Raw genomic sequence first — 21,552 nt, 5'->3', positions numbered from 1 at the left:
AACTGGGAAGTCCACTAGACCCAGGACTCAATTGCACTCTCCACTTCTCAGCTTTACTTATCCCCTTGGCCTCCTTCTATAACCAGACTCTCTGCCTGGGGAATTAGAGAGATGATGGCAGATTTGTAGCTTCCCAATTCCTGCAAAAAGAGACCTCCTTTCTCTTCCAACCACTATGTATCAATCCCAAGGGAATACTATGATTAGTCACCTGTGAGTCATGTGCCCATCCCAGTGGCAAATATGGCAACATATTCCCAATAAAACTGTTTAAAATGGTGGCTTCCTAAATGAGGGAATGAAGGGGGCAGATAAAAGTTAAGATAAGTCCACCACAAGTGCTATGAAGAAAGTGTAAGAGAGAAACCTAATTTTAGGCTGGAGAGTTAGGGTTTTCTGAGAAAGTAATGCTTAAGGTGAGAACAAAAGGATGAGAAAAAGCTAGCCAGGCAAAGAGTAGAGTGTGGGGAGGGGCATGTTCCACATCAAGAATAGTTCCAATGTAGGTTAAACCCTGAAATATTCAAGAAATTGAAAGAAGGCCATGTCACAGGGACTAAATCATCAAGGAGAGTAGCATTAAGATGAGGATGGACAGATGGGCAGAGATCAGATGGTACCGGATCATGTTAAGAATTTTGCAAGGGTATGATCAGATCTGGCAACAGTGAGTGGGGGATGCTCAGCCTTCCTCACCCTCACCCAGTGCCTATTCCTCTGCTGTCTTAGGTATTAAGTCAGTTTCAGTGGTTTCTTTGCCAGTGCAGTAATGCCATTCTCTGCTTTATGGGATCCCTCCTCAGGACTCCCTTTCTTGTAGCTTTTCTGAGCTCACTCAACCAAGACTATTGATATAGCCAACAACTTGCATTTATTAAAGCTGTGAGTTGTGGCCAGCCTTCCACATTCTCAAAGTTCCTGGGACTTGGTTGAGGTCATATAGATGCTGAGGCAGGTGGGTCTTTGGGAGAGTAGAGGAGTTTTAGGGACTTTTATTTCTGGAAGCATGACCTTTTAGGGTTCTGCCTCCACATGCCCCTCAGAAAGGGGCTTCTTGTCCCTTTCCTGGATCTGACTGGAGATCTGGCCAGAACCCAGGGATGCTAATAAAAGGGAAATATGCTTCTGCCTACAAAGGAAGGACAGACCATCCACAATGTGGTTTTTGTTTTGTTTTGTTTTGAGACAAGGTCTTCCTCTGTCACCCAGGCTGAAGTACAGTGGCAACTTCACCTACTGAACTCAAACAATCTTCCTGCCTCAGCCTTCTGATCCCAAGTAGCTGGGATTACAGGCAGGTACCACCATGCCCAGCTAATTTTTATGTTTTTTTGTTTGTTTATGTGCTTGCTTTTTTTGATAGAGATGGGGTTTCACTGTGTTGCCCAGGCTGGTCTCAAACTCATGGGCTCAAATGATCTGCCACCTTTGGTCTCCCAAAGTGCTGGGATTACAGACATGAGCCACCATGCCCAGCCCAAAATGTAGTTTTGAAACACACATACCAGCATAGTGTAGTGGGAAAAGCATGCCCAGACTAGGAGTCAGGAGATTCAGAATTTTATCCTGCTTTACTACTACTTCATTGTGTGACTTTGAGCTTTGGCATTTACTGTCTCTGGGTCTCAGTTTACCTATCTGTAAAACATGCAGTTTGGATTAGTTGAATAGGAAGATCTGTTTGGCCTTATCCCTCTTTGCTTCTGTGTTTTCAATTTACCCAATTCCCCATTTATCACTCAGACCCCGCAGGCCCTCATACACTGCCTTGCTTATTTTAGGTGCTCAATAAATGTGTGTGTGTGTGTGTGTGTGTGTGTGTGTGTGTGTGTGTGTGTTTTAGATTGAGATGAACTATAGGAACCTTGCATGATTGAGTCTGGTTACAGAGGAACAAAGGCCTAGTTGGCATTTATAATAACTAACAATGACTTAAAATTTACAATATGGTTTCATGAAAATTCTCTTGTGACCTCTGCTGTCACTCCTAGCATGTAAGGCTGCATTATCATGCATTATCATCAGCTATAGTAATGCAGTATCTGTGTTACTGTATAGCACATAGTATATTGTCATCAGTACAGTAAATCAGTGATTTTCTTGATGAAGAAGCTGAGTCCAGACCACTGTGTTTTCTTGCGCATAATGAGCTATGCCACACTTCTGTGTCTTTATTTACCCACTTGAAGATTATGAAACTTTTCTAAGCCATATAAGGAATAAATGGCTGGACCAGTACTCAAACTCAGACTTTGGACTCAAAATCCTAATGTTCTCATATCATTCAATGGTGTTTTCACAAAAGCGTGCTATAGTTTCTTTTCAAATTTCCACCCTCAGCCACAATGTTGGTGAGATTTCTTTATTCTTTAGATTATGACTCACAACCTGAGTTGGGGCTTAGATAATGAGGCTTTCTTTCTCACTCATTACATACCAGCTACAAGTCAGCTGCAACTCAGTTCCATGTATTTTCCTACTCTGGGGTCCATTTGGGATGGCTAAACCACACAAAGGCTCTTAAAGCTTCTTTGGGACTTGGATCACATCACTTCTGCCCACATCCACTGGCCAGAGCAAGTTACATAATCAAACTTGATGTTGATAGAATGGGGAGATGTATTCTTCCCACAAGGAGGCACTGCAAGCTAGTGGTAATGGGTGGGGCATAAAATCTCTTGCAGAGAGGGCGGTTCACAGTTACCGAACACACAATGGACTCTGGGGACACAGAGGTGAACAGGTTCCCTTCCCTCAAGATGCACACTGACCAAGGAAACAAAATTTTAAACAGATAATTATGACCTTCTTTGGGTAGATGGCTATGCCAGTCCTCAGCCTGTTTGCTATTGTTCTGTCTTTTTTCTGCAAACCCCTATGAGGGGTTGACCTTTGCAGGTTATGTTTCCTATGCTCCTGTGATAGTAGCTTCTGGCTGGGACTAGCCAAGGGAAGATATTGGCAGGTGATTGGAGATGCAGAAAAGGGAGAAAGCCAGGTATTTCCCCCCTACCTCTGTTGGTCCCCTAGCAGGGGCTGCTCCTCTGCTCTGACTCCTGCTCTCATGGTTCCAGCTTCTTTTAGCTCGAATACTAGTATTTTTTGCTTTTGATAATCTTGGGTTTTCTCGGTATTCTATGTAGCTTCTTCTTAGTTCTTCCATCACCTATATAAGCATTTCCCTCTGGTTTGAAGAATAGTTCCCATTTTTCTGGTTGGAATCTGACTGAAAGTGCCATGAGAGTACAGGGGAGAGATATATTGTATGTTCTGAGTGGTGGAGGTGTCCTGGGGAAGAAAAAGTGAAGCTTCCCTGGGATCAATAATTGCATAAGTGAGTAATTAAGATGATTAGGAGTAGGAGCTAGAGATTAATAACATGAGCAAAGGCACAAGATTAGGAAGCGCTGATGTTTCTGGAGTATACTGTGAGCCAGGAAGATGAAGCTGGGGAAGTAGAGACCAGCCCATGCCAGGTCTTGGGTGTTCAGCCAGTAAGGCTGGATATTGAATTGATCAGACCTCTTTCAATTCCAGTGACACAAATCCAAATCAGAATAGCTTAAGTTATAGGGACAGGGGAATAGCTAAAGCAAACTGGAAGAGAAAGTCATTGGAGATGAGATGGTTAAGAAATTAAGAGGCCAAGGTGCTGGATGGATTGTCCACATGACACTCAAAGTTCCTGAGAATGAAAACAAGCTTGGGTAGAAAAGAAGAGTGAGTTCCACTGAGCCCAGATCATCAGTTACCAAAGGAGGTGAGTTGAAGGTTGGTAACTGACAGAGATGAGGCTGTGTCAGAGCAGGATGGAGAAGGGATTTGAATGGTAGGGGAGAAATGTTTTGGAGCAATGTTGGGATGAGGAGAGGAGTTTAGCTGGTTGCAAGTTTCTGAGTAGAATTCTGAGGTCATATTCAGAAGCAGGCAGCATGGATGCAGTCTATGGGTCTGTGACAGCTGCCTTTGGACAGAATAGATAAACATGATAATCCCTGGCTTCTCATTTTGGGGGGTGGGGGAACAGCTCGGATTCAGTTAAGAATTCAGCCCCATTAAAGATAGCAAAAATGTCATTGGTCTGAAGCCAATTAGGAGGAAAAAAGGAAGGACTGGGGGCTAGTCTGGTTAATTGGTTGTCATCTTCCTGGCCTCACTAGATTCTCAGCTCCTAAGAATCCTTATTAATGAACCTGAGGAAAAGGTTACCATCTGGACCTTCTAATGAAGACTATTCCAGGAATTTGACAGTAATTGAGTGGGGTGCATTTGGGGTTATTCTGCTAAGCAAAAGAGGCCCTTGAAATGGCTAGACCCATGAATTGGTAACTTGAGTCAGAGTTCTCACACTCTGGGTACCTTTGAGATGACAGTAAAGACATCTCCTTGGCATGACACAAGAACTCCCCTTGTTTGCCATCCTACTGACTCATTTCCCACCACAAAGTTTTCTGCTCTAAGGATAACTGCTATGACTCTTGGCGTAGCCCAAGGCTGGTTTTTGCCCCCTTATGTGTGCTCACACTGTCTCCCCTCCCTCTTGTGCTGTGCTAGACATGCCTGTGCTCACACATACACTCACAGTGACATGTCTTTGTCTAGCTGATATCTGCTTAGGCATCTGCTTCTCCAAGAAACCTTCCCTGGTCTCCAGGCTTAGTTAGATGCTTTCTCTGTGCCCTGACAGTCCCCTGGCTTCTCTCCATTTCAACACTTATTATCCTAAATATTATCAAAATGTCTATCTTCCACAATAGACTAGGGGCTACTTAAAGGTAGGGGCTGTGTCTGATTCAATTCACTGTCCCCAGTGCCCAGCACAGGGTCTGATGTGCTTATTGAGCTGAGCTTTCATGACCCACACTATCCGTATCCCCTCAACCACACCCTCCACGCTCATTCCCACCTCCTTAATTCAACTATTCATTCCACCAACATTCACTAAGCACCTACTCTTCCAGCTGGTGCAGGGGCTCAGAATGACATAGTCCCTGTTTGGGGAGCTCCCTGTCTACATGGACTTCTGTCATGCAGAAGGAAGCACAGAGGAGAATGAAGGCACTATATGTAAGCTGAGTCCTGAAGAATGAGAAGTTAGGTGAAGAGTTTTACTTAATTCCTTTTAATTTAATTTAATTTAATATTTACATATTCATTTATTTATGGTCTTGAACACCTGGCCTTAAGCAATCTTCCTGCCTTGGCACCCCCAAAGCACTGGGATTCCAGGCTTGAGCCACTGGCATCTAGCCAATTTTGCTCAGTTCTGTTTTCTTTCTTTTCTTTTTTCTTTTCTTTCTTTTCTTTTCTTTTCTTTTCTTTCTTTTTTGAGACAGTCTCACTCTGTCACCCAGGCTGGAGTGCAATGGTGCAATCTTGGCTCACTGCAACCTCCACCTCCCAGGGTCAAGCAATTCTCCTGCCTCAGCCTCCCGAATAGCTGGGATTACAGGTGTGTGCCACCATACCCAGCTAATTTTTGTATTTTTAGTAGAGACAGGGTTTCACCGTGTTGGCCAGGCTGGGCTCAAACTTCTGATCTCAAGTGATCCACTAGCCTTGGCCTCCCAAACTACTGGAATTACAGGTGTGAACCACCATGCCTGGCCTGAGTTCAGACTTTAAAGGCTCACATCCTCACTAATTTCAAGAAGCTTCCTCCTCCTCTCCTTCCCTGCCAGCCTCTCCCTCTCTTGCATCCCTGCATGACCTCTGGTTTCCTCTACCTGGGTTAGAATGTTACAGCTTGTTCTGTCACTGTTCCAACTGACAGTGAGACAAGGAGGCATAAGGGACAGACCCCTGGCCCATCTCTGAGTCTGTTTTCCTGTCTGCCAATTACAAGTGATAATGCTTGCCTTGCCCAACCTCACTCACATGGTTGTTTTTGTATTTGTGAACTTTTAATGTGAATTGCAGGTGTGAGAGACTGATGCCTTTGTTAGTGTGTCTTTTCCACAACTGTGTTTGATCTATCTGTATCTCTAACACTCAACACAAGACATGGCACAAAGTCAGTGTTCAATAAAGACCTGGTGGGCCAAGTGTGGGGGCTCATGCCTGTAATCCCAGCACTTTGGGAGGCTGAGGTGGATGGATCACCTGAGGTTTGGAGTTCTAGACTAGCCTGGCCAACATGGTGAAACCTGTCTCCACTAAAAATACAAAAAATTAGCCAGGCGTGGTGGCAGGTGCCTGTAATCCCAGCTACTCGGGAGGCTGAGGCAGGAGAATCACTTGAACCTGGGAGGCAGAGGTTGCAGTGAGCTGAGATAATGCCACTGCACTCCAGCCTGGGCGACAGAGCAAGACTCAGTCTCTCAAAATAAATAAATAATAAATAAAATAAAAATACCTGGCTTATTGATTGACTCTTAGTGATGAAGACAAAGGGATTTACTCAAAGGCCCTGTGAGACAATAGAGGTACAAGGAAGCTGGGACTAAGGTGGGCCAGGAACACATAGGAAAGACAGTTGCCATGTATTCACATGCCAATCATGTTACATACTTTTGTGAATTTAATTTTTATTACCATCCTATGGGGTAGGTAATATTCACCTCATTCTACAGATGAGGAAACAGAGACTAGGAGCAATTACCCAAGAACACACAGCTAGTAGCTGCCCTCTGTACAATGCAGCATCTCCTCCCCTCAGTGCCACTTCCTCACAAGGGATTTGTGCTCCTGACCTTGAACTGTGTCCTTATCTTCATCTGAACTGAAAACCTATTTACTTATTTACCTGTCTCTTTTCTAGGTAAGCAATACACTCCCTGCACCTCCCCAAACACTGCCATTTGCAATAAGACAGTCAAACAATGGGGAGTCCATTTTTGTGGTGTTCATTAAGGAAAAACGATATGCTAGAGAATCTCTGAAGCTGAGTTTCTATGGCCTGAGGATAATGAGCTAGCAACTGCCTCTTTCTTTATCACATGTCCACAATTAGCAGCACTTCTGCTGCTTGTCTTTCTCAGGTCAGGAAATGGGCCACAGGAGAGAGGCTGTCAGCTGCAGGTGGGCTGGCAGGAACACCATGTGCCTTCCAGCTGGGAAGGCTGGGGAAAGAGGGGCCTTGTTTATACCTGGGGGCTTTAGCCCTTCTGTGGAAGGTGGAATAATGGGAGAAAAAAGGAGGGGGAAAGAGATCCCTCCTGTGTTAGAGAAGATGATAAAAGAGGGAGAAAGAGATGGAGAGGAGGTGGGAGGAACAAGATGAAAGAACGGAAATAAACTGTCTTTATAACAGGCCACTTTTTTACAGAAATGTATTCAGCATCTCACTCATTCCTCCCACCTGCTCTTGGTAAGAAGACACTGATGTTTTTCTTATTTGACAACAAGGAGTCTGAGAATTAGAAAGGTTAAGTGAGCAGAGAGGTGAAGTGACTTGCCCAGACTTGGACACTGTTAGTTGGATTAAAGCAGAGGAGGCCAAAAGACTTGTAAAGGAAGAAAAAGGTGTAAGCAGGAAAAAAAAAAAAAAAAAAAAAAAAAAAAAGCAAAGTGAAAGAGAAAAAGGGGAAGAAATGAGAGGCAGAATTGTGTGTGGACTTTGGAGACAGCCAAACCCAGACCTAAACCCAGTTTCCACTAATACAGCCACATGACTTTGTGTGAGTTATGCAGTTTCTCATATTCTCATTTAAAAAATGGAGATAATGTTATTTACCCAACAGGTTGTTGTGAGGATTAAAGAAGATGATATCAGTAAAGTTCCTAGCATAGTGTCTGGCATATAGTGTTTGCCCCAAAGATATTAGAAATCCCAAGGAGAAAGTACAAGGAACACAGGCGAAAACCTCTGAAAGACGGGAAAGAAGAAGGCAGACAGACAAGAGAAGTGGGAGAGAGGGCCAGGGACTGATAAAGAGGGCTTCTAAGGGCTTCCACCAAGCTGACCAAGATTCCTCGGGTGGAAAGCAGCCTTTTTGAATCAGGAGAGCCTTCACTGTGTCTCTTTGGACAACCAAGTTCTGTTCATCACAGAAAGTGTTGCTAAGGATTTCAAGATACAAAATAGACAAGAATGTTGCACACCTTAGATGTAGTTGTCCCTGGGCCTTTTGTTGGGTTTGTGGAGGCAGAGTGAGCTCTATTGAATCATTTCAGTGGGATTCAGAGAAAAGGAACCCCACGGAGTGGAAATAAACCAGTGTGGCTATGGGTGAAAAGGGCAAAGAAGACAGTCAGCGTGAATCTTGAGGTGCCTCCCAGAGCCCAGACCAGAATTGGCCAGCCTAGGGGGAATGAGAGGCAGGGGAAGGAGGAGGAAAATCCCTGTGAAAAAGTCCAAAACTAAGGCTTCTCATACTGGTACCTTTCTTTATCTTGGGCAAACTAGCTTACTTCTGTAAGCCGGTGTTTGCATTAGTGAAGTGGAGAGAATCTGACTGACACTCCTTCCTCAGGGGCAACATGAAGATCAAATAAAATAATCGATGTGATAAGTGGGTTGGAAACTATGAAGTCCTGTGCACACACATTTATGCATTTGCTCTGTCAGCAAACACTAATGACCTCCTCTGTGTCAGGCACAGGGCTATGCATTTTGCATACATTGTCTTCCCTAATCCTTGAAATAACTCTGTGACATAGGTAGAATTACCCTTTTTACAAACCAGGAAATTGATTTGTAAAGAGAATAAATGACTTGGCCCAAAATTAAACAGCTGGGCCGTGGTAGAGCTAGGATCAGTCTGACTGTAAGACCGGAACAGGAAACTCCTGCCATGTACCATCTCCTTGAGGCAGAATCCCCTGCCCATGGAATTGGGCCTCTTTGCTTCACTCCTGAGCACTGGACACATTAATCCAGAGTTCTTGGGCTGAGGGCACAGAAGGGTTCCAGCAGAAGGGATGGGAAAAGTCCTTATCTTTACCTCTTCTCTTTCCAGGGTTTGATTTCTTTGAAGCCAGTGCAAAGGAGAACATCAGTGTAAGGCAGGCCTTCGAGCGCCTGGTGGATGCCATTTGCGACAAGATGTCTGATTCAATGGACACAGACCCCTCGATGCTGGGCTCCTCCAAGAACACGCGTCTCTCGGACACCCCGCCGCTGCTGCAGCAGAACTGCTCATGCTAGGCAAGGCCCACCTTCCTGACCTCCCATCCTTGTGGCCCCACACCCAGTCTGCTTCTCTCTGTTACACATTGTCCACTCTCAGCCCTGAGCAAGATGAATTGCTGCTATTCTTTGCCTGCCCCTGGGGTTCTCTGCAGATGGTCCCAGTAATAGATACTCAGCACTAGACTAACAGAACAGGTCACTACACAGGTGGAGATTCACTTTACAAAAGAAGACTCTGTTTTAGAAAGGGGATTCACTACAGGGACTTAGCAGTCTCTTCTCTGCTTTTAAAATAAGAGTTCCTCCGTTTATCAAGATTTGACACACACACACTCTTCAGGGGCAGGCCAGTTGTGTAAAGTGAGGCTTGCCTACATAGCTAATCCTATTAAAGATAACTTCCCAAAGCACAGCATGCTTGTTTCATATTGGGCTCCCTGCGGGGCTTTCACTCACTACAAGTAAAGCTTGGGCTCTCAAAGACCTGTGCCTGTTACCACAGATGCCCACAGGGCCTGGGCAGTTGCTGTGGTGACAGGCAGAGCTATTCTTCAGAGAGCTCAGACTCTCTAATGATGCTGATGGAGCAAAGGCTGAGTCAGAAACACACTTAAGAGAAAAAGATTATCCCCTGCAAAATGTCAGAAGTTCCTGTTATATGAAAGAGCAGGCAAGTAAGCTTAAGAAAGACAAAGAGAAAGAGAAAAAGAAAAAGAGAAACACAGGCAAGGTCAAGAAACAGATTGCTGCTTTTCCAGTGGGTTCTTAACTGTGGGAACTTAGTGAAATTGGTTATTGATTCTTAGACTCCTAGAACCTGAGGATTTTAGAGTTGATGGGATTCCCAAATTTACCTAGTCTGATGTAGTCAATTCTAACTTTCCTTTTTCTGATAAGTGACTGTCAAGCCTAACAATCAAATCTCTTTCTTCTACAGCACACCTTGTAGGCAGGGACAGGAGCTCATTTTCCACACCATCTTGGTCAACTCTCATAGAATGTTTTCCTTCCTGCAAGCTCAAATCTGTCTCCTGGAAACTCTTCTTCTTCCCACCCTATTGGTACCAGTTCTGCTGTTAGAGACTTCACAGTCTCTGCGCCCTCTGCCCTGTGACACCCTCAGACTACTTGAGAACAGGAATCATGACTCCTGGGATTCGCCTTTTCTCTAGGTCAAATACCTCTGTAATTCCACCTGCTGTTCTCCATAGGGTCTTCTCTCCATCCTGCCCCTTTCCTCCAATCTATCTTTTAATTGCTTCTGAGCAGTCTAATTGAGAAGTACAATTCAAAGAAAAATAAATCTAAGGTAGCATGACCCTGAAAAAATTGAGAAAATTGAACTCAGAGGTCCTGATCCCAACCCCGTTCTCCTGGGGGTGAAACCTTAGCTTTTACCAGAGAGCATGGCAAACCACTTCTGGTGGAAGCCCCTTAATTAAACACCTGAGGAAAAAAAAGAAATTCAGAGACCAGAATGGATTGTCTCATTATTCTAGCTTGCTTGGCCACAGGGACATATTTTGGTTTTGGCTGAAATAATGACACGGAACTGGCAATGATTCCAGAAAATCTTTCTTCTTAATCATGGCCAGAATCCTCAGCCACGTCAAAAGTCAGTGGCAGGGGGAGTCTCTTCCCAGTTTTCTCTTCATTTCAAATGAGGCTCATTGGCTTAGAAAAGTACATTAACTAGCAACCAGTCCAATGAGTAAAAAGGACCATCCAGGGCGGCTGTGGCTCACACCTGTAATCACAGCACTTTGGAAAGCCAAGGCAGGAGGATCATTTGAGGCTAGGAGTTCGAGACCAGCCTGGTCACTATGGTGAAATTCCATCCCTACAAAAAAAAATTAGCCAGATGTGGTACACGCCTGTAGTCCCAGCTACTTGGGAGGCTGAGGCAGGAGGATTGCTTGAGTCCAGGAGTTTGAGGTTGCACTGAGCTGTAATCATGTCACTGCATTCCAGTCTGTCTTTCTCTATCTCTCTCTTTTTTAAAGAACCATCCAGAGTCAGCTCTATAAAAGATGTTGCTTTCTTTGATGCCATGCTGAGAACAGAGCTTTGGGCTTGGAGACCTGGACTCTGTCATTAAATCGACTGTGACTCTGGGCCAGTTACTCCCCATCTTTGAGTCTTGATTTCCTACTTATAAAATGAGAGAGCTTAATTGGATGATCTTTAAGGTCCCTTTTGGCACTAATAACTTGGTGACTTTTTTTTCACCTTCACCCTTTCAGTTGATCCACCAAACAAACCTGAGAGATCAGGATTGGCATCCCAGTGTTAGCTTGGCTAACACAGATGTCTTGCTTACTCTGTGCTAGAAATTGTTCCAAGCATTTTATATGCATCAACTCATTTATCTTCCCAGCATCTTGTAAGGGAGGCACTAAATTGAGCCTCATTTAAAGACGAGGAAATAAAGGTACAAAGTGGTTCTAAGCCTGACCTCTAAGGTCATATCATAAGTAAATGGTAAAGCTGGAGTTCAAATCCCGGCAGTGGGCTCCAAGGTCTGTGCTCTTAACCACGTTCTGGGATGCATCTTTTATAGACAAACTACGATCCAGAGAGGTTACGAGACTCGGATCACATACCGAGAGTGTTAAAACCACATTAGGATTCAATTCCAGGGCCATCAGATTCCAAGTCCACTGGAGAAAAGACTTAAATCTCTAATCTGTTAACAAATTGCTCAACTACTCAGACTAATCTGAGATGATGGATGTCTAATGCTCAGGAAAGGCAAGTTAGTCTCTGAGGCAACCAGATCGCATGGGCCTAGGTAGAAAAGCCCAGTGCTTGCTCTCCTTGTATCTGCCTCTGCCAGGCAACACTTAACAGGCTCCCAAGCAGTCAAGTTTCCATGCTTCACTTCAAACAGCCTCCATGCTCCAGCAATGGGGCATTTGTGAAGAGTGACTTGATTAACTTTTCTGATCATGAGTAGAATATAGTTGATTCACAGGGCAGTGGTTCTGGGTGTGACACTGTGTCACAGATAATTACTATTTTCTTCTGATCATTAGCACTCATCTAGTACTAAGATTTCAGACCAAGGTCCTCATGACCCCTGGATATTTTAGTATCTATATCCAATAATCTTTTCTCTCCTACTGGATATCCAGGCAAAGATCAAATATTTTTCTTTAAAACTGTCAAATTCTGTAAAATTCAGGAGCCAGTTCAAGGGAACAAGCATCTTCACAGTAGATGGAATCAAGACTTAAATGTTATAGTGGCAAGCTCTTCTACTGGACAACAGACAACCCAGACCTGCTTGTGAGATGGTAGCTCCCCAGCCCTGTCTGCGACCTCATTTCTGTCGAGTAAAAGGCAGCAGCTCAGCTGATTGCAGCATAGTGGTCATCAATCACGGTAATAGCACAATTAGCCACCAAGGTTCAAGCCGCATAATATGTGTGAGTGGCAACTTGTCTTGGATTTAATCTTCCTAAACAATCCAAATAAAAGATTTAAAAACTCTTGACTTCTGGCCAGGCATGGTGGCTCATGTGTATAATCTGAGCACTTTGGGAGGCTAAGGCTGGCGAATCACCTGAGGTAAGGAGTTCAAGACCAGCCTGGCCAACATGGTGAAACCCCATCTCTACTAAAAATACAAAAATTAGCCAGGCATGGTGGTGGGCACCTGTAATCTCAACTACTGGGAGGCTGATGCAGGAGAATCACTTGAACCTGGGAGGCAGAGGTTGCAGTGAGCCAAGACTGTGCCATTGCATTCCAGCCTGGGTAACAGAGCAAGACTCTGTCTCAAAAAGAAAAAAAAAAAAGAAAGAAAGAAACCCTCTTGACTTCTAAAGAGGCAGAAGTAGACCAAAAGTACAATACAGTATTGTGGTTGTTTACAGAATCTGTTTGAAGTGCATGTGTATCTGTAAATATAAAGTGATTCGTGACATTTTGTGTCCTCAGTCTGTAGCATTATTAACTTCTAGGAGCAGCAGTGGGGTAGAGTGTACTGAATGGTCATAGACTCATTGATTAGTAGATCTGGAAAGGTGCTTAGAAAAGATCTGTTTCAGGCTCCTATTTTATAGAAGGGAAGGTCGACATCCAGGGAGTTGAAGGAAATCTCCTAATTACTCTGAGAGTACCTCAGTGATAGAGCCAGGACTAGGTCCTGGACCACCTCTAAGAAGACACTTAGCTATTTGAGTATCAACTAGGGCCTAGCATTATTAAGCACTAGATAAGTACAGATGAAAAGAAATGATCCCTGCCTGCAAGGTCCTTATGATCTAATGGAGGTGCTGTCTCTAAAATATTATTATCCCAATTTGGCAGTCAAGGAAACAGCCCTGGAAAAGTTAACATGCTCAAGTCACCCCAATAGTATCATTTGAACCCTCCTCTGACTTACGCTCTTTCAAATTTTTTTCTTCAGATTGTCTTAGAAGAAGGGTAGATGGGGTATACCCTCTGGTAGTACCAGACTCCCAAGGATTCTTGGAGTTGAATAACCTTAGTTAAATAAATAACCACAATTGCTTGGTGACTGAAGCCTTATAACATCCACAGAATTATAAGACCATCCTCCAGACTTAACTCCCCAACTCATATCACCTGCTCCTGCCTGCCACTAAGATCCTTACCTGGATATTGAGTTTCCTGGAGTGTCCTGAGGAATGTTTGTTTGACTTTGTTTGCCAACAGTTTGGGGGAAGGGGAAGGAACTACAATAATCAGTGTCCTGGGATCTCATTGATTTCAGATTCCCTGTCTCAAGCCTACACCCTATTTCCTGCCACAGCTGGGGAATCAAGTAGCATCCTGTGGCTGGAAGTACATGCAAAAGACTAGTCCATGAGATATAAATACTGTTAAATGATGATTTTTAAAGGCCCTGATCCCTTATATGAAGTAGGCAAAATTCAAATTTAGTTATTCATTTATTTTCTCAACAAATGAGTATCTAGTATGTGCCAGAATATAAGTAGTGGCAAATTAGACACAGTTTTTGCTTTCATGAACCATATAGCTTCATGATGTAGTTTAAACATTGTCAAATCATCACCCAAATGTAACTGCAAAATACTCTAACGGGAAGGCACAGGATGCTATGAGAACACTCAACTGGGAAACCTGAATCACCTTTGAGGAACTGTTTCAGGGGCTCTCGGAAGATTCTACTGCTCCCAAATACCTCTGCTACTCACTGGCCATTGCTCTACAATCCTCAATTAAGCTTTCATCTTTTAGTGCAAATCTTTGATGCTGATCAAATACAAATCCCCCAAGAAGAGTGAGGATAGGAGAAAAAATACCTGTACCTGTGAAACATTTTTAGACTGCCTGGCTAGGAGTTCATTGTTGTTCTCTGAAGAACATAACCAGCCACTCGAAAATTTATAAGCTTAAAACAACAAACATGTATCATTTCTTATGATTCTGTGAGTTGTCTGGGTGGTTCTTCTGACTGGAGCAGGATGGTCTAGGATAGCTACATCCACATGTCTGAGGTCCCAGCTGAGATGACTGGGGCTGTTGAGGCCTTTTTCCATGTGGTGCTGTCCTCCAGAAGGCTGCCTAGATTTGTCCATATGATGGCAGGAGTTTTTCTCAAAGCAAGAGAGGTCAAGATCCAAAACAGAAGCACTTTTCAAGATCTGTTTCCATTGCAGTTGCGAATCTCTCACTGATGAACACAAGTTCCATGGCCAAGCACAGTTTTAAGAAATGGAGAAATAGGGCCAGGCACAGTGGCTCGTGCGTGTAATCCCAGCACTTTGGGAGGCCGAAGCATGTGGATTACTTGAGGTCAGGAGTTTCAGACCAGCCTGGCCAACATGGTGAAACCCCATCTTTACTAAAAGTACAAAAATTAGCTGTGTGTGGTGGTACATGCTTGTAATCTCAGCTACTCAGGAGGCTGAGGCAAGAGAATTGCTTGAAACCAGGAGGCAAAGGTTGCAGTGGGCCCAAATTGCACCACTCCAGTCCAGCCTGGGCAATGGAGCCAGACTCTGTCTCAAAAAAAAAAAAGAAAAAAAAATAGATGTCATCTTTTGATGGGAGGAGCTATAAAATACAGTGGCCAACTTTTCAATCTACCATGGGAAGAACCCTCAGTCCTCTGAAACTCTGGTAGATGTCTTAGGATCTTAAAACATGGCTCTGATGATATCACCAAAGACAAGTGCCAAAATCATTTAGGGCAGGGCAGTCTTAGCATTGGTTTAGTTCTTATCATTTGTTTAGTAGTTATCCAAAGGATTTGCTTTGGAGGAATCAAGACACATCTAGATAAAGAAGTTTTGTGCTTGTTAAACAGTCTGCTTGGTTACTTCATAGCTATCCCTGAGGGACAAATCTGGCTTCTCGTCGCACAGGATTCACCATAGATAATGGTTGTAATTTCTACCTGAAGTTCCCAACCAGAAGCCCAGCAGAAAGATTCAGTATATGCAAAAAAGATGGCTCCAAGAACAGTTACGCTTTCTGTTCTAACTGTATTTCCTTCCTTCTTTAACGTCCTTGTCTAGTCTCAAGGCTTTAGATGCCAAGCCTTTGATAATAACATGTGTACCTAAGTCCCTGCTGGACTTTTTCATGTCTCAAACTTAACATGTCCAAATTGAAACTCTTCATTCTGCCCCAAACTTGTTTGAACCCCAGTCTTCACAGAAAACCAGGTGCTGTCCTTAATTCTTTGATTTTTCTCTTTTTTTAGCCTCCTCATCTAATCTAGTGGCAGGTCCTGGGGTTTTACTTCTAACTGTATCTCAAATCTGATTACTTTTTTCCATTTTCATTGACATGACCTTGGTCCAGGCCACCACTGTTTTCTCCCCTAGAGAGCTGCCATAGAGTTCCTAACGTCTAATATTTCCCTACTCACATAATTACTCCTCTCTATTCCATTATCCACACAGGAGCAATGTTTTGTATGTATATGGTAGAGACAGGGTTTTGCTGTGTTGCCCAAGCTGGTCTCAAATTCTGGCCTCGAGCACTCCTCTTGCCTTGGCCCCCTGAGTCACTGGAATTGTAAGTATGAGCCACCATGTCCAGTCTCAATGGCAATCTCTTAAAAATCTTAATAAATGAATAGCTCAGTAACACTGAGGTTTACTTCAGTACCACACATGAAAACAATCCAAGCCTTGGCAAGATGGTGAAACCCTGTCTCTACAAAAAATTAGCAGGGCATGGTGACCTGCACCTGTAGTCCCAGCTACTTGGGAGGCTGAGGCGGTAGGATTGCTTGAGCACTGGAGGTCAAGAATGTAGTGAGCCATGATTGTACCACCATGCCACTCCAGCCTGGATGACAGAGCAAGACCCTGTCCCCACCTCAAAAATAAAAAAAAAAAGGAAAGAGAATTCAGAGACTTCCATTATTATTAATACTATAATAATAATAATACTGATTCTGTTTCTAGCCCTGAATCTGCCCCTAACTTACCATAGGATCGTGGGTAAATCATTTCCTATAATAATTAGCTATCACTTCTTCCTTGTTTCTTCTTTTGTAGTACTACTACTCTCTCACCCAAACCAAGTGATTCTAGTGAAGATTGTCAATAACGGGAGCATGTGATCAAGCAGGGCCCATCAGAATCCTTCCCTAAGATTTTTATTAAAAAGTGGGACCTATTGTTTTTCCATTTGAGTGGCAAATATGTGACGATATGAGGTCTAAAACTGTGATGGCCTATCCTCAACTCCTGTGTAAATTCTGGTCTCTTAAGAGAAAACAAAGCCATTAGGCAGAGGGAAGCAGAGACATAAAGTGAGAAAGAGTGTGGCCTATTGTTTTCCAGACCCTTATTCTTATTTCTTGAGGTTTGGCTGATCACCTCTTCCTTTGATTCTGTTAGAAAGCTCAGCGTATCTTTCTAATAAAACCCCCATTTGCTTTGCTTGTTGGAGTTAGGATCTTACAACTTGCAACCAACCAAAAATATATGGTCTCCTCTTTGGTTCTCAGTTTTCTCATTTATATATCCTAGCTCCAAAGTTCAGAAATTCTAATTTTTAAAAAGCTGAGTCTTTTAGAAAATCCCACTAATATGGACTTTGATCAAGACTGTGTAATTATGGAAAAGAAGCCTACCCTTGTCTCAATCCTCTCTTCTTGTACCTAAAAGCATGAAGAAGAGTGGTTTCTCAAGGTGAGAAGCAGTTCTCCATGAACACTGATGACAGCACAGGCAAAGGTTCCTATGACTAGGGATCACTGGTCCATACAGAGTCTGACCTCCCAGGTATCTAGCAGGTAGACAAAACGGCTAACTCCTCTGCCATTCCTTTTTCCGCATTTGTTCCTATTTCTTAGTCATCTCAGTGACATCTGCCATCTTGAGAGTCAACTACTGGCTGGACTGAGCTGTGTGGTATATGCTTCTGTTTACTTTCTTCTGTTACTTTTAAGTAAAGCATTGGCCAAATGGCAAATGCTTAAATAGGAAATCTCTGGAAGACTTGAATAAAAGACTTTTCTTGGTAGAAAATCATGTCACAGAAATGGCAAAGGACAGCAGAGTAAATTGACAAGTCCCCGAGCAGTAGGATTAGGATTCCTGTCTCTCTTTAGATTCTAATGCGTCTACTCCTGGGGGTAACAGTGGACTGAACTGGGATAAACCTAAGAGGCTGTGCAGTTTGGGTTAAGTCATTCTTATTTCTGGGCTTCAGGAGCTTAGACCAGGTGGTTTCTACAGGCTCTCTTGGTGCTGATGCTTTGGGATTCTGTGGCTGTTTTCCTAAGAGCTGCAAGGGCAAACAGGATTTTGGCAGCAATCCTTCCATTACTAAAGCCTCCTTTCTTTTTGGGTACAGTGAAAAGAGCCAAGGTGGTATCCCCCTCATCAGTTAGCCAGGCATATGATCCTGGTTTCTGAGCCTGCCAGAAAGCATCTTAGCAATGTGTGTCTGGATGGTCCATGCCTGACTATCCCAGGCTGGAGGTTTCTAAAGAGTAATAAGAGGAAGAGAAACAAGAATCTCTGACACTTGTTGAGAATAGAGCACAGTCCCATTTGTTTAAGAAGAGACATCAGGCAGCCATGTTTATGTGCCAGAAATGCATTCTACTTCAAGGAGGACATAATTTATGGACCAGCATGTGCCAGGCTGAGCAGGGCAAAATCTTTGTGATCATGCAAACTCCATGCAGCTGGAAGCCTGGAAACTAAAAGGACTGCATGTAGTAAACTATCTTCAAACCACTGTAAGCATCAGACCACAGGATGAGGTTTCAGAAGGTCGTGAGGCAGAGTAGTTAAGGACACAGGGCTTACAGTCTGACAAACCTGGGTTCAAATCCTGGGTCTTTGTCACTTACTAGTTTTGTGACTTTTGGAAGATGACTCCTGGAATCTCAGTGAACCTTAGTTACTTCATATGTAAATGAAATAATGTCTACTTCACAAGGCTGTTGAAAGATTAAATGGAGAATGGGTATAAAACCCTTAGTACAGTACCATGTACACATGGTAGCTGCTGAATGTGTGATGTTGGCACTACACAGAGTCATCCGAATCAGGCAGAGCTAGAGAGGCAAATCTAATTAAGGATCTTTGTAAGGAGGCTGAGAACAAGAGACTGGAGAAAGCCAGTGTAAATACTGTGAGCAAAGAGAAGGGGTGTTGTGTGAGTAGGAGATGGAACCTGGACTTACTAAGTGGATCAGGGTAGAAGAATCCAGTCAGACCAAGGGAGGAGAGTCCAGGAAAATGCCCTGAGCAGCCCTATAGCATGACCTTGTTGGGTGCGTTAAAGTAGGAGCTGCTACCAGTCACCTGACAGAAAGTAACTCATACATTTCCTCCTTCCCCTAGAGACCAGCCTCTGGGAGTGAGGAATGAGCCCAGAATTAGAGTTCAGAGTGCTCTGGAGCCTTTGTTAGAGGTGCCCTCCAACACTCAGAAAACTAGGATTCCAGAGACCGGGGTTTGAGTCCTGACTTTGCAGCATACTCACTGTGTGATCTTGAACCAATGTATTTTCACCTATAAAATGAGATTGACAATCTTCCCTACTTCACAAAATAGTTATTAAAGTCAAATAAAAATACATTTTAGAAAGTGAAATGCTATGGACATTGAAGGTGGAGCCACGGGTCTTGTGGGGTAGATGGTATTCGTCTCAGAATGAAACTGAATACATCCCTCCCAGAGCCCTTGCCAAGGATCCCCTCCTCCCTTCAGCTCCCTTCCCCGCCGCCAATACATGTTCTTGTCCCGGGAACCTAACCTCACCTAGAAATACCAGGGCCAACATGCCTTACTCCCAGAGATTTGGTTGGCTTCAGAGAAATTTCTGGAGGCTAAAAGCAGCCAAGAAGCATCAGCCATTTCATGCTGGGCCTGGATGAACAGAGCAGTGAGCTGTGGTGGGGCTGGGGCCCAGAAAGAGCAGGCAGAGAGTTCATATGCACCATGATTCAAATATTATAACAAAAATCATCAATCATGTGTTCGGTACTTTACAGTTCCCAAAGCACTTTCCCATCTACGTCCTGATGATCTTTGACACAACACTGTGATGTAGGTCTTATTATTCCCAGTACAGATGAGGAAAACTGAGGCCTGCATCAGTGAAGCAACCTATCCAAGACTGCATAGAGAAGGCAGTAAATGGCAGGGTTAGTTTAGTCTCAGAACAGGGTAGGGTCTGCACCCCCCAACAGTGGGCAGTCCTAATTTTGAACTTCACCTATCTGGGGGTGATGGAGGGGAGCAAAAGGAAGGCTGCTGAAGAGAAAACCTACCATCTGTTTTGTCTACATATGGCTTCCTCTGCTTGTGGGAGAGAAAGAAGGAAAGAGACACGTTCCCCTTGCCAGCCCTACAACCCAACAAAATTAAGCTCTGGAGCAGGTTGAGCAGCAGAGGCTTTCCTCAGATCAAGGAATCAGGGGCAGATGATCTATCTCTGCAGCCACACAGAGAGATGTTACCTTATCCAGTTTGCATATCATCTTCAATTCCACCAACTGCTCTTTCTAATTTATTCAGTTGGGGACCAGGCTGGTCTCATGCCAACCTAGGAGATGTACCATAGCAGGATGAGCAGAATTCCTCAGGAGGAACAATTAGCAAAAACTGGAGTTGTCTTTCAATAGGCTTGAACAGAGAGAGAAACAATAGTTCTCATATCTCTCCCCATCAGATTCTAACTAAGCAGATGTTCTCATGCTTTTTATTCTTCGTATGTTCTATATACTAACACCTCTTCTCAGTGGCATATGAAATATGAAAAGTCACAAGCGTGGTGTTATGAGTTTGTATAAAGGAATATATATACACAGTAGCAAAAGGGAAGATCTCATTTGCAAATACCTATAGTGTTTCCTTGTTCTGTGTTGATCTGTTTTATTGATACAAACTGAATTTTCTTAATGTATCTTCTATCTCTATTATAGTGGAAATGATGGTATATACATTAAAGTTCTTCTGAATAATGTGTCATTTGTAGAGTGACTCTTTCCTGAGTTTGTGCTAAGAACTTTGGGCAGAGGAGGCTGGGCACAGTGGCTCATGCCTGTAATTCCAGCTCTTTGGGAGGCCAAGGCAGGTGGATCACTTGAGGTCAGGAGTTCAAGACCAGCCTGGCCAACATAGCAAAACCCCATCTCTACCAAAAATACAAAAATTATCCAGATGATGTGCTGGGTACCTGTAATCCCAGTTTCTGGGGAGGCAGAGGCAGGAGAATCACTTGAACCCAGGAGGCAGAGGTTGCAGTGACCCAAGATCATGCCATTGTACTCTAGCCCTAGGTGACAGAGTAAGACTTGAGAAAACAAAACAAAACAAAAAACAAAACAAAACAAACTTTGGGCAGAGATTCTGTTTTCAATTCTTCTGAGTATATACTTACAGGGGGAATTGCTGGATCACATGGTAATCTTATTTAATTTTGGGGCCAGAGTCTCCCTCTGTTGCCCAGGTTGGAGTGCAATGGCACTGCAACTTCTGCCTACTGCCTCAGCTTCCTGAGAAACTGGGACTACAGGCATGCACCACCATACCAAGCTAATTTTTGTATTTTTAGTAGAGACAGGATTTCATCACTTTGGCCAAGCTAGTCTCAAACTCCTGACCTTGTGATCTACCCATCTTGGCCTTCCAAGTGCTGGGATTACAGGCGTGAGCCACCGTGCCCAGCCGGGCAGAGATTCTTGCATTAGAGATCTTTAAGAGGAACTAGGAAACAGGTCCAGCACCAATGCAACAAAAGATCCAATATGATGCAGTAGCTCATGATGGACTCCAGAAAGGGGGAGATCAGGGTGGACTACAACAGTCAGGGAAGGGTTTATGGTGAAGGAAGGATTGACAGTGCAAGAAGTCAGGGAATGCCAATTAGTGTGCACTTCTGGAGACCCGCTGGGCTGTGGCTCTGTGCTAGGTGGTGTAGAAGTTGCAGAGAATAACAAGGGGCAATGTGTGCCTCCCAGCAGCTTGGCTCAGTATTAACTCATAGCAGAGCTTTAAGAGACA

General features: G+C 43.8%; 1 protein-coding gene across 1 annotated transcript in view; it reads left to right on the top strand.

Annotated features, from left to right (window-relative positions):
• RAB3B (RAB3B, member RAS oncogene family) overlaps nucleotides 1-20,512 on the top strand; it is a 94,704-nt gene extending 74,192 nt beyond the window's left edge. Inside the window, exon 5 of the mRNA XM_010349095.3 lies at nucleotides 8,901-20,512. Coding sequence (XP_010347397.1) covers nucleotides 8,901-9,088 — 188 coding nt within the window. The 3' untranslated portion in view covers nucleotides 9,089-20,512. The remainder of the gene's footprint in view (nucleotides 1-8,900) is intronic.
• Nucleotides 20,513-21,552: the final 1,040 nt, after the last annotated feature.

Source organism: Saimiri boliviensis, chromosome 11 (assembly GCF_048565385.1).
Source record: "Saimiri boliviensis isolate mSaiBol1 chromosome 11, mSaiBol1.pri, whole genome shotgun sequence".
Taxonomy (NCBI): Eukaryota; Metazoa; Chordata; class Mammalia; order Primates; family Cebidae; genus Saimiri; species Saimiri boliviensis.
Note: the sequence above shows the minus strand (reverse complement) of the source record. Positions and strands in the feature narration are given on the sequence as shown.